At 36.2% G+C, this 12,917-nt stretch overlaps 1 protein-coding gene across 11 annotated transcripts; it reads left to right on the top strand.

Annotated features, from left to right (window-relative positions):
• The first annotated feature begins 54 nt into the window (after positions 1–54).
• LOC147380914 (uncharacterized) lies at positions 55–11,580 on the top strand. Of its 11 annotated transcripts, none has more exons than XM_086431068.1 (14): positions 55–1,978; positions 2,884–2,964; positions 3,280–3,341; positions 3,448–3,783; positions 3,885–3,987; positions 4,679–5,045; positions 6,307–6,410; positions 6,532–6,575; positions 6,682–7,007; positions 8,776–8,834; positions 9,209–9,328; positions 9,443–9,583; positions 10,352–10,437; positions 10,525–11,580. In XM_086431068.1, exons 1-3 carry the CDS (start codon positions 858–860, stop codon positions 3,281–3,283), a joined length of 1,206 nt encoding a protein of 401 aa, XP_086287194.1. In that variant the 5' UTR covers positions 55–857; the 3' UTR covers positions 3,284–3,341; positions 3,448–3,783; positions 3,885–3,987; positions 4,679–5,045; positions 6,307–6,410; positions 6,532–6,575; positions 6,682–7,007; positions 8,776–8,834; positions 9,209–9,328; positions 9,443–9,583; positions 10,352–10,437; positions 10,525–11,580. The 11 variants fall into 11 exon arrangements, with proteins under 11 accessions (XP_086287194.1, XP_086287188.1, XP_086287189.1 ...); XM_086431062.1 differs by having other exon boundaries at positions 56–1,978; positions 2,884–3,341; positions 6,682–6,809; positions 6,906–7,007; XM_086431063.1 differs by adding an exon at positions 8,214–8,256 and having other exon boundaries at positions 56–1,978; positions 2,884–3,341.
• Positions 11,581–12,917: the final 1,337 nt, after the last annotated feature.

Genomic DNA, 12,917 nt, shown 5'->3' with positions numbered 1-12,917 from the left:
TCCCACATTGCAACCTATTGCAAAACTTGTCATGAGTGAGTGCAAAGGTTTGCCATTGGCAATTGTAACTGTTGGATTGTCTTTGAGAATGAATAGGGATAGTATTATATGGAGAAATGCACTGAGGAAATTACAAAATTCTATACTAAATGAACAAGAAGATCCTGTTTTTTCATCTTTACGATTTAGTTACGACTTCCTAAAAGGTGAAGATGTCAAATTATGCTTCTTGTTTTGCTCCCTATTCCCTGAAGACGAAAACATTGATTTAGAGTATCTATTGTGGTACGGTGTTGGGGAAGGTTTCTTGAAGGTGGACAGAATTTTGGAAGATACACTGGATGAAGCGTATGATATTGTCTCTAGACTGAAGGATTGTGGTTTGTTGTTGGTTGGTGATGATGGTAACAAGGAAGTGAAAATGCATGATGTTGTACGAGATATGGCCATAAAAATTTCAATGGGTGATGAGCATGGATTTCTTGTAAATGCTAGAATAGGATTGGAAGCGTGGCCCGAGGGCAAAAGCATGAGAGAATATAGGAGGATTTCATTGGTGGGCAATGAAATTACGATGGTCCCTGCAGAGCCAAAGTGTCCCAATCTCTTAACTCTATTATTGCAGAAAAATCGATATTTGGAAGATATTCCAGATAATTTCTTCAAATGGATGCCCTCTCTTCTAGTTTTGGATCTAAGCTACACTGGCATTGTATCGTTGCCCCCCTGTCACTGTCGTGCCTAAGAAACCTTAAGACACTATGTTTGAAAGGGTGTGAGCATTTAAAAGATGTAGCTCTTCTTGGAGGGTTGGTAAAACTCGAAATTCTTAGCCTAAATCAGTGTTAGGGTTTACCATGTTAAGTCCAAGTTTGAAGAATTGGATTAGGGTGCTGTTGAAAAGAACACAGGCGCTATGTTTAGTCAGATGCAAAGATGTGAATAGTATTGAACAATTGGATTGTTTATTTGATAATGATTGCTTAGAGTTTCTTCGTCTACAAGATTGTGAAGAAATGGAATATCTTATTAATTTTGAGAAAATGGTTTCTTCTCAATCTTCACTTCCACCACAAGGAATAATTGCAATTGCTAACAACCTCAAGGAATTGAACCTAGTGTGCTTGCCAAAGTTGGAGAAATTATGCCATGGACTTCCATCTCATCAATTAGGTTTCTTTGGAAACCTAAGAGTTCTAAAAGTGTTGTGTTGTGGCAGATTGGGGAAAGCCGTATTCTCATATAGTTTTCTACGGGGAAGAATGAAAAATCTTGAACATCTATACGTGGAATCTTGTGTTGAATTGCAAAATGTTTTTCACTATCAAGAAGAAGAAGAAGGGCGACATGGGTGTGATCATGAGGAACTACTACTACTACAAATCCTTCCCAAATTGAGGAAATTAGAGTTGTATTTCCTACGTGGATTGATAAATATATGGGGGGGTGGTAGAGGCATACCAATACCAATACCAATTGGGAGTTTCAACAACCTCAAAGAGGTATTTGTATATGAGTGCAACAGGTTGAAGAATGTGTTCACGTTTATAAATATTTTTGCTGTACTTGAAGGTCTCCAACAGCTTGATTCTTTAACAGTGTATAGATGCAAGGTCATGAAGGAGCTAATAAATATGGCAGATGAGGATGAGAAGGTGAAAGAAGAAGAAGAGATGGAGATGATGCGTAAGATGAGTAATGTGTTCCCTCGTTTGAGGGTACTGAACTTAAGTTATCTACCAGAACTAACATGCTTATACTCAAGAGAAGGAGGAGGAGGAGAGCAACGGAACATAGTTTTTGATTTTCCATCTTTGGAAATTATTCAAATTTTTAGCTGCCCAAAACTGAAGAGCCTCCCCTTAGGCTCTCATAGCGCTCCCAACTTGACACAATTCAACTGCTCAACAAAAGAATGGCTCCAAGGGTTAGAGTTGGATGATGAAGGCTTCAGATCAAAACTACAATCCAAGGCCAGGTACTCTCTCTCTCTCTCTCTCTCTCTCTCATACACACACACACACATACATACATTATCTACTTTACTAATCAAAGATTCAAAATGATGTTAGGTTTGGGGAACCTCTATATTCTTTAGAATACAGGAATAGTGGGGTCCACATGAAAGAAGATATTGTTTGAGGAAGTGGACCAATTTTATTTCTGCTTATTATTGGTTTCTTTAAGGTAGGTAAGTTATCTATAACATACCATACCCTGTATTATTTTTCTCACTGTACTGTAGAATGGTCTGTGTGAATGTGAAGTCCAGAGTATGCAAATTCAATTTTCTTCATATTCTTTCTAACAACAATCTCGTACTCCAAAAATCTAAGCTCCCCATAATTGGGTCTGGCTTTGAATTCTCCTTCCTATTTCTACCATTTGAGATTTCTGAAGAATGTATATTTAGGTCCTATATAATATAGGGTCTCGTTAAGGGCACACGTTAAAGTGCAATGAATACACACTGGAAATTGGAATTTGTACCAAAAATTCCCTTAACTTCGTGTCGTGTTGAGATTGCGACCCCTACCTTCAACAACAAACACAAACCACGAAAAATGAAATTTTTCTCGAAAAAATAAATGTTCTAATGTGACCATAAGGTCTATATGTAAGCTTAAGAAACTTTTCAATGTTATATTTTTTTTTTCAGTTTTTTTGTTGTTCTGGCATTTCTGACCCACCCACCAAAATTGTAGAAATTTTCTTTTAAAGAAAAATTTTCAAAGATTTCATTAAGCGCGTTAGTTTATAACTTCTATTCAATAGGGCGAGTCTTTTATTTTCAGAATCAAACCATTGAATTGAAATTCTTGCCTAACTCACTTTGTGTTATCCCACACTACAAGTTCACAATGGTTCCTTTTTCTTGTGCAGTTTATTGGATTTGAAAATGATTCCTTTGCTCCTTCAACACTCCTATCACTGCATCCATGGACAGTATGCAATTATTAGGAGGTTATTATAATGATTTCGGCACATGCCACATGCACTTTTTTTCTTCTTCCTTTTTTACATTGGTAGAGTGGAAGATTTTATATCAACCATGTGTAAATAATTCATCTTCCAATATTTGGACTGTAAAATACTACTGATATGCTATTTGTTTGGTGGACCTCTTTTTCCATGGTTTGTATTTGTGTGCACGGAAATTTACTAATTTCCAGTATCATGTATCGACAATGATCCTCCTTTTTTCTTTTCTTTTTTTTTTTTTTTTCTTTGTGTGTGTGATTATGTAAGTAATTTAACATTTACAAGTTTATGTGCTAGATGATACTCAATTGAGTTCCTGTAAAAGCTCCATTTATCATTTTCCATACAAAAAGTTAAAGGTAATTTCATGTTACAAATCCTTTTCCCTACATATCCTTGCTGCTGCTGGTTTTGGGTAAGGTCTTTATGTACTGATTTAATTGTTAGTTCCCCATTTTTTTACAGGGTCCATGTGACCCATTTGTGAGGCCAGGTTCTTTATTCTCTCTAAACTATGGAAGCTGGGTTTGGGGTACAAACACTTTAAAGACAACCAATTGACAAAGTAGACACCTGCAAAGCTTTGGAATTACTAAGCTGCTTTTTTTTTTTTTAAACATTGCTTTACGATTTGTTATCCTTTCTCATTTTATTTTCACTTGCTTTTCGAAGGAAAATGAACTTTAGTGCAGGTTGGAGTCTCAAAAGGGGAACAGGAAGGCCAAAAAGAAATGGATTTTTGAGGTGGTAAGATAAGAGTGTAGAACCCGTGATGTGAAACGAATGGCAGTCCATGAAATAGTTAAGATAAGGCGCCTTAATGAAAATGATGATATTGTTAAATCAATTTGGTTCATTTAAGTATATGATACTGTGTAAATGGGATACACATGAATTGACAGGAATGGCGGAATAAGAAATACATTGGTGGACTCAATGACATGCACTCTTTTGTGAGAGAAGGCAGATGATTTGGTGGATTGATTGCAGCTTCATTTCTTCTAGGTAATATTTTATTAGTCATTTTAGATTGTAATTACCATCTTTACTTAAATAGAAAAATTAAAAGCTAGATGACGTACTCTGTTTCGATGGTTATGCCCCTTGTTTAAAATAATTGTAATGGAATGGAAATAGCAACTGTGTCAATGAAAAATTGTTCTGTGTGTACAGTCCTAAAAGATTACCATCAACACTGTTTATATGTTTTCCATTTAACACTGAATCTCTCACTCCAAAATTGTGAAATCTAAGCTCTAGTTATTGGATTTGAGTTTTCCCCTTTCCCATTGCTACTTTTGGATTTTTTTGAAGAATGCATGTTTAGGCCCTGTATGGTTACAGTATCTACATAAGCCACACACCCCTTGGAAGCTCCATGGACTCTCCAAATATTTTCCACGTAAAACCTCTTGATATGTTCTTTTTGTTTGGGGGGGGGGGGGGGGGGGAGGACTTTATATGCCAATCTAACAATTAATTTCCCCATTTTTTTATTGAGTTCACATGACTCATAAGTCAATAAAGGGTTGGTGAAACATCTGTAAGATCATAGTTGGCTATGACTGTTAGTAATGGAAAATGGATCCAGTATACATGTTTTTAATGTGGTTTTGTTCCTAAATCAGAAATTTTTGCCTACCATACTTATATATTCTCTCTCACTACAAGACAGTAATTTCCATTGCTTATTCAGATCGTTACAATGATTTATATGCACGTTGAGTTTTGCACTTGGAGGCCTGCAACAACTTGATTCTTTAAAAGTGTATGGATGCAAGGGCATGAAGGAAATAATTGCAGAGATGCGTAAAAGTAATGTGTTCCTTCGGTTGTGTAAACTAAGCTTATGGGATCTACTAGAACTAACATGCCTCACCTAGGCAAGGAAACATTTAAATTTTCATTTTTTGGAAATTATTGAAACTGGAAACTGCTTGAAATTGAAGAGGCTCTGCTTAGACCTCATTGTGCACCCAACTTGAGACAATTCATGTACTCACAAGAATGGTTCGAATGGTTAGCGTTGGAAGACTAGCAAATTAGACCAATTTGCAATCCAGGTACTCTCTCTCTCTCTCACACACACACACATTTTCTCATTTCTTTTTCTTTTTGATGGGTCACACATTCTCGAATTTCACTTTGGTTTCTTCCAGGTGACATCCTATCATGCATGATACCCTAGATTATTTCATTCTAGATGTTTGTTTCTAACTTCTATTCAATGGGAAGGGCGTCTAAAAGTATTTTCAAAATCCACCCACCCATTGAATTGAAGTCCTTGCCTAACATATCTTGTGCATTGTCCCACAGTACAATCTCACAGTGATATCTTTTGCTTGCCCAGCTAATTGGATTTGAAGCTGACGCCTTTGTTCCTTCTACACTCCTATTATGCACTTTCTTTTACAGTAGAAGATGTTTTATGAACCATCTATAAATAATTCCTCTGTTAATATTTTTAGAGTAGATGTTTTAGGGGGTCCATGTGACCCAAAGTCAATCAAAGGGTTGGCTCAAACATCCATGAGCTCACAGTTGACTATAACTGCTTATAATGGAAAATGGACCCAATTTATGTTTTTTTTCATTGTCTTTTACAATTAAAGACAAACCTAGTTTTAATAAAAAATGATCATACTATTCAGGTGCACCCAAGAAACTAAACTTCAAGGCCTTGGCGTTGAATTTATATTCAATGGCTTTGGGCTTTGCTCCCCTCAGCTATCGCTTGGGGGATCTGGAACGAAAGAAATAACAGAGTGTTCAATAATCAGAGTAGCAGTTCTCATGCAGGTTTTTTGGAGATCTTGGGTTTGTTATACCTTTGGTCAAAGCAGCATATAGAGTTTGCGGGGACTACATTTGATGATTTTGTGTTTAGATGGCACTCATTTTGTAATTACTAATGTTGTTTTTCTTTTCTTTTTTGTTCTTATTTGAGGCTTTCTCGGCCTCATTGTTTCTTATTTCCCCTTTCTGATCAATATATTATACTTTTCAAAAAAAATTTATATTCAATGGGATGAGTCTCCAAAAAGTACTTTTAAAGTTAACACATTAAATTAGCCTCTTTTTTTTTTTCTTCTGTTTGCCAAGCAGGTTGGATCAGGGATGACTCCTTTGGCTTTTCGCCCTACTAAAGGGAATTCTATGATATGTTTTCGGCTATGCCCTGATCAAAATTTTGTTATGCAAGTCCGTTTCATTTCCTTGTTTCTTTCCATTACCTTGGTTTCTTGCCCGTAAAGTCTCTCGTGATCTGTGATTAGTTACATGTACATTTGTTTGAGGCATTCTAATACATACTTTGAAAACCAGATAATGGAGGGAGTTGATAATTTCTTAAAGAAGGCAAGACCCAAAAGGGAATGAAAATAAAAATAAACAAAAAACAGTTGTGACGCCCCAACACCATGTCAATGGTGAGTGATACAAGTACCAGATTCTGCTATTTGTTATTGGTGCTCTCTTGTTGCATCTTCTTCACTCAATCAACCCACTTTTTGTGAGGCTAAATTCTTGATTCTCTCTAAAATATTGAAGCTAGGTTTGGGGTACAAACACTTTAAAGACAACCAATTTACAAAGTAGGCACCTCCAAAGCTTTTGAAATACTCAACTGCATTTTTTTTTTTTAACATTGATTTGCCGATTTGTCATCCGTTCTCATTTTATTTCACTTGCTTTTCAAAGGAAAATGAACTTTAGTGCAGGTTGGAGTCTCAAAAGGGGAACAGGAAGGCCAAAAAGATATGGATTTGAGGTGGTAAGATAAGAGTGTAGAACCCGTGATTTGAACGGCAGTTCTTGAAATAGTTGAGGTATGGTGCCTTAATGAAAATGGTGACCCTGTTAAATCAATTTGGTTCATTTAAGTATATGATACTGTCTTAATGGGATACACATGATTTGACAAGAATGGCGGGATAAGAAATACATTGGTGGACTCAACGACATGTACTCTTTCGTGAGAGAAGGCGGATGATTTGGTGGATTGATTGCAGCTTCATTTCTTCTAGGTAATATTTTATTAGTCATTTTAGATAGTAATTACCATCTTTCCTTAAATAGAAAAATTAAAAGCTAGAGGACATACTCTGTTTTGATGGTTATGACCCTTGCTTGAAATAATGGCAATGGAATGGAAATAGTGGCTGTGTGAATGGAAAATAGTGGTGTTTGTACAGTTCCGAAAGATTACCGTCAACACTGTTTATATGTTGTTCATTTAACGTTGTATCTCTGACTCCAAAATTGTGAAATTTTATGCTTTAGTGATTGGATTTTAGTTCTCCCCCTTTCTCATTGCTACTATTGGATTTTTCTAAAGAATGCAGGTTTAAGCCTTGTATGGTTGCATTGAAAAAAAAATTAGAATAGAGACTTAAACCAATTTACTAAGTAGACACCTCCAAAGCTTTTGAATTACTCGTCTACTTTTTAAATTGTTTTGTGTTGGAAATCGAGCATAGAACTTAATTTCTTTGTAAGAAACAAACAACGAATTATAATCCTTGATCAAATCAACTTGGCTAAGAGACTTGTATATGCTTCTTAAAGATAGTCAGAGCCTCCCGTTTGGGCAAGGGAACACGTCAACACTTTCTCCGTGATTTAACCTAACCTCAACTTGAGCTTGTTCCTTTACAAGTTTGTACTACTCGGTAGGAACTTGTACCTTGCCTCTTTAGGATGCCCAAAAGAAAGATGGAGAAAAAAGGAAAATTCTCACAAAGAGTGGAGTGAAAATTGAGAGAATGTGAGAAATGAGTGAGATACCAAAACCAATAGGGTTAGGGGGTTTATATAGCAGTGGAGATGAATTTGAGGAAATGTATCACAATTAATTGATACATGTCCCACAAATTCTTCCTACTAAGGTGCATTGTTCATGTATTTATTGTATACATGCTCCAAAAAATCTTCTAACCTTAAGTTCATCTCTTCTAGCGAAGTACATTGGTCTATGAACATGAAGGAATCTTGGTCTACGAACAAACATAAATGTATGAACCTTGATTCATGCACCTAGGACTAGATACAATTAACTTATTTGGTTCATTGCTTCAAACCATACATCCCCTTTGTAAATAATTTAAAACTAAATTTAATGTTTCAAGGAAAAAAAAATTATTTATAAATTTGTTTATTTAAATCGTAAACCAACACTTTGTTGATTGTTATCTATTCTCATCTTCTTCACATGTTCTTTTCAAACTATGTAGACTCAAGGAGCTGCCCAAGTGATACATATTGACATTGTTTAAGGTGGTAATAATGTAATTTCAGTTTTCTTACGATTTCCTCTCTTTAAACATTTTCTCCTTGACAGTCTCTTTATTGAACATTGTAAAATCTAAGCTCCCATGATTGAGCTTGATTTTTTTCTTTTCTCACTTCTATTTGTTTTTGTTCAATGAAGAATGTATGTTTTGGTCAAGAAGATCTTACTATTTAAAAACGGTTATATTTCCTTAATTCAGTAACCTTCTTAAGGAAATTACGGGTAATTGGAACAGTTTCCTTTGCACTATTACAGCATAGACCACACACCCTTCGGGATTTTGTATGAATATCAGGTTGTTACAACGATATATGTATAGGCATCTTCCTCATTCTGGTAAATTGCCATCATGCATAACCCTGTAATATTTCATTCTGAACATTAGTTTATAACCTCTATTCAATGGGATGAGTCAGCAAAAGTATTTTCAGAATCAACCCATACATTGAATTGAAGTCCTTGCCTAACATTCTCTGTCCATTTCTCACAATACAAATTCACAGTGATGAGTTGGCTCCTTTTCTCCTTCAACACCCCTCTCACTGCTAGAGGATACTAGAAGGTTAGTACAATCATTTTAGGGCATGCACATATTTTCCTTCATTTTGACTTCAAATATATTTGGGAGGCTAAGTTGTTGATCACTTAAACAATTGAACCTACCTCTAGGATACAAATACCTTTTTTTAGTTGTCAACATTACAGTGGATTTGACGAGATTTGAACCTAAGACATGGGATCAACATTCCACATGCCTTTACCAACTTGGCTAAGTTGATACCTTCGACAAATACTTCAAACACTTTGACCAATTTACAAAGTAGAGACCTCCAAAGCTTCTAAATTAGTCATCTTTTTTCTTTTTTTTACATTGCTTTGTTGATTTGGTTTTCCTTTCTCATCTTCTTCACACATATTTTCTTTTAAATTATGTAGATTCATGGAGCTGCCGAAGTGGTGCATTTGACATTGCTTAAGGTGCTAACTGGGTGTTCGTTGAGGCAGAATATGCTCCTATCAATGTAATTGCAATTTGCAACTTGGGGAGGCACCCTGGTGAGGACAAACACATTTGAATTCACACGTGGCTGTTATGGTCAGTGAGAAAGCATAGAATGCTCTAATCAATGTATTTCAGTTTTCTTACCATCTCCACTCTTTTTTGTGTAGTTTCTATTGTTTGAGACATTCTATTACATAGTTTGATAACCAGATAATGAAGGGAGTTGGTACTTTCATAAAGAATGCAAGGCTCAAAATGGTTTGATGAAATTCTGAAAAAAACCATCACGCTAGATCACCATGTCTTTGGTGAGTGACTCGAGTAACATATTTTGCTATTTGTTATTGGTGCTCTTGCTGCATCTTCTTTAACTCAATTAACCTTTTTTTGTTGCCAAGATGGGTCCATTGGGCCTTAGTTAAAACTATCATACTCTTTTTTAATCTACTTTGGGCCACTGTATCTATTTCCACAAGTCATTACTTAGCCGTTGCTGAACTCAGCTATTGAAAAATAACTAGTTATGATGTTTGACTCTGTTGAATGAACCCTGTTATAGAGAAAGAAATTTTGCTTGAGTTCTTGTGAGGTAGATACATGAATTTTGCTTGGATTATATATGGTGGAAAAACTAGTTAATAGGTCTCTGACTTTGACGGAATGAGCTCTTTTATAAAACAAAAAAAATAAAAACCTAAGTCTGAGTTTCTTATGAAGTAGATTTACAATTTTTTTTTTTTTTTGAATTGTATATGTGCCACTGAGGTGCACTTTTGGCCCTGCTTGGTATGCTTCAAATCATGTGCATTGCAAATGACTTGCAATGCAAATGGTTTGATGATTGATTTACTATTGCTTGGTAACCACTGGGAAATCTCTTTCGAATCTTTTTTTATGATTGGTTGATCTTTGCTAAGAAAATTCTCATTGTGATTTTGCAAATGATTTGTGGTACTTTTTGTGCTATAAATCATTTGCTGAAATTTGTTAAGAATTTAGGTGGTCAATGCTAATCAATATCATTCTGAAACCAAGCATCAGTAAAATTAATTTCAGAAAATTACTTGCATTTGCAGATTTGCTACATACCAAGCAGGGCCTTGGTGTAGGTTGGAGTCTCAGAAGGGGAAGAAGAAGGCCAAAAAGATATGGATTTGACATGGTAAGAAATGACACATGATATTGTTAAATGAATTTAGTTCATTTAAGTACATGATACTGAGTTAATGGTATACACATGCTTTGACAGGAATGGCAATATATGAAATGCAATGGTGAAGGATGATGATACTGTGAAATCTAAGCTCTGACGATTGGGTCTGATTTTCTCCTTTCCCATTGTTATTATTGAAGTTTTGTAAAGAATATAGGTTTAGGCCTTGTATGATCATCGTGTTCAAATTTTTTTAGAAAAGTTTCCCTGTAAAGAAAGCAGTGGTTCTATCTTATCGTCCACAATCAATATGTTATTCAAATATGGTGAAAAGTTCTTACTATTTTGGTACACTTCAAAAACTAAAGTCATTACCCTTTTTTTTAGAGCTGCTATTGCCACACCCACTATTACTAATGCCACACCAATTCCTATGTAAATCACCAAAGAATTGCACACAGTCGGTGTGGCATTAGTAAAAGTTGGTGTGGCAATAGTAACTCTATTTTTTATGGGTTAGTTGTACTTTGAATCCTCAACCTCGAAGTTGCTTTGCAATGTGTCGTCTTTTACTTCCTACGTGTTCCCATTAATCAGTTGCAACCGAATGATCAACTCTGCAATCAGTTGTGCAGAATCAAAAGCTACGGTACGGAACTAGATAGAAGTAGGCTTAAAAGCCGGAGCAAGCCCAGCAGCAAGCGTAGGCCCAGCAAGCGGAGTCTACTGGAACTCATGGGGAAGAAAATGGATTTATGGAGGCGTCCCTTCTCGCTATCGGAAACAGCGGGCTGCCCTCTATTAATGGAAGCTTGACTTTATTAAAGGACCTTTTTGAAGATCTCCAAGGATAGATGTAATTGACAACCGAGTTTACGAGGAACAAGCAACTCCGTGAGGAGATGCAATCACTTGACTAACCAGGGGAGGAGATGCAGCAAAGAGGATCTGCAAGAGTCGAGATTCAAGAGGAGTCGGCTAACAGTGGATCAGAAGGAGAAGAAACAACCGAGCTATGGGTCTAAGCCCAAAATTCAGTGACCCATTGAATTTGCTTTTACATAACATACATACTTGTAAATTGCTCCACACAACATACAGCAATTTGTTTTGTTTGCGAAGCTAAAGGCCACTCTCCCTTTGCAAGCTCCATGCAATACTTTCCATGTTAACGCTTCATGTGCGTTCTTTTGTTTGGTGGGGAAGACTAATGCAACCCCAATTACAAGATTGTGTACAAAGGAAATTCACTAATTTATATTTCTACGGACATCCCCTGTGAGGAAACATTTTCCTTCCAATTAATTATAATGATAGGAGTTGGGATTACACCTTGGTTTATTTATTATGTTATCAGTTCAGACTATATCTTATGTTCGATAGCTCAAATTGCATGCACGACTTCTCCTTGCTGTTCAGAAAGTAGAAAAAGTATGCATCCAACATCCTATTTGCAACAAAAAAAAATTATTGAAATTCTTAGTGTTCTTAATATCATATTTGATATTTTTTGTACAATGGGAAAGGGAGTAAGGATATAGGGATTGAGGGTGCAGATGTCAACCACTTGATTGGTGGAACTGATGAACCCATCCAATTTGAATGAACTAAAACACCGCCAAAAGGCTTTCATCAACAGATGGAAGCAACACAGTGTTGAAATATATTTGGTGTTAAGAGGCTCAACATGTGCAGAGAAGAGCATAAACTCACTGTACCCACTAGTACAAAGAAAAGTTTTCTCAAAGGCATTTTCGTTGGAAGAGGGACAAGGCTGGCCATGGACTTGGCACAGACAGACCAACTTGACTCCAGACCAGGTTGGGTCAAGAGACATTTTGATGCCAATGACTTGGGAGGTTGAGGAATCATGCCACCCTTACCATTACCAATACAATCATCACTTCTTTAGTCTCCTATTCTTCACTTAGTGATGGAGAAACAACATACACTCCATGTTCTTTCGAAATCGGAACAAACCATTGACCCCAAGAATCAATGTTCACAATTGTCTAACAATGTTTTGCTCGAGATTGTATAAAGACTTTACCTGATTAAGCGGCTTTCTGCTCTTTGAAGATCATTGCTTGGAATCTCTTTCCATTCGGCTGAGCATGGTGTTGCTTTCGAAGGAGAGGCCATCATTGGTTATCCACTTTGCATCAGCATCCAAACTTCATGATCAATCATGACCAGTGCATGTAAAATAAACCTTACCTCGACCCAATCCATGCCCCCAAAATATGATTTGGCTCCCTTTCCTTGGACCGTCTTTGTGGTTCTGCACAGGGAGAACAAATTCGACACATTTAGGGTCTGTATGATTGCAGGGGAAAATCAACAAGAATTTAGTTTTTCCAAAAAAAATGAAATTTGCAATGGTAGAATTGCACATGTAGGAGGAAAATAATTTTTCCTGGGGAAATGGTCTTCTCGTGTTAGTAGGAAAATATTATCTGGCTCAACCCTTCAAAAAAAAATAATTTTCT

The sequence above is a fragment of the Akebia trifoliata genome, unplaced genomic scaffold, assembly GCF_017979445.1.
Source record: "Akebia trifoliata isolate Shusen 1 unplaced genomic scaffold, ASM1797944v1 Contig00881, whole genome shotgun sequence".
Lineage (NCBI taxonomy): Eukaryota > Viridiplantae > Streptophyta > Magnoliopsida > Ranunculales > Lardizabalaceae > Akebia > Akebia trifoliata.
The sequence above is the reverse complement of the archived record's forward strand: the minus strand, read 5'-3'. Positions and strand labels throughout refer to the sequence as shown.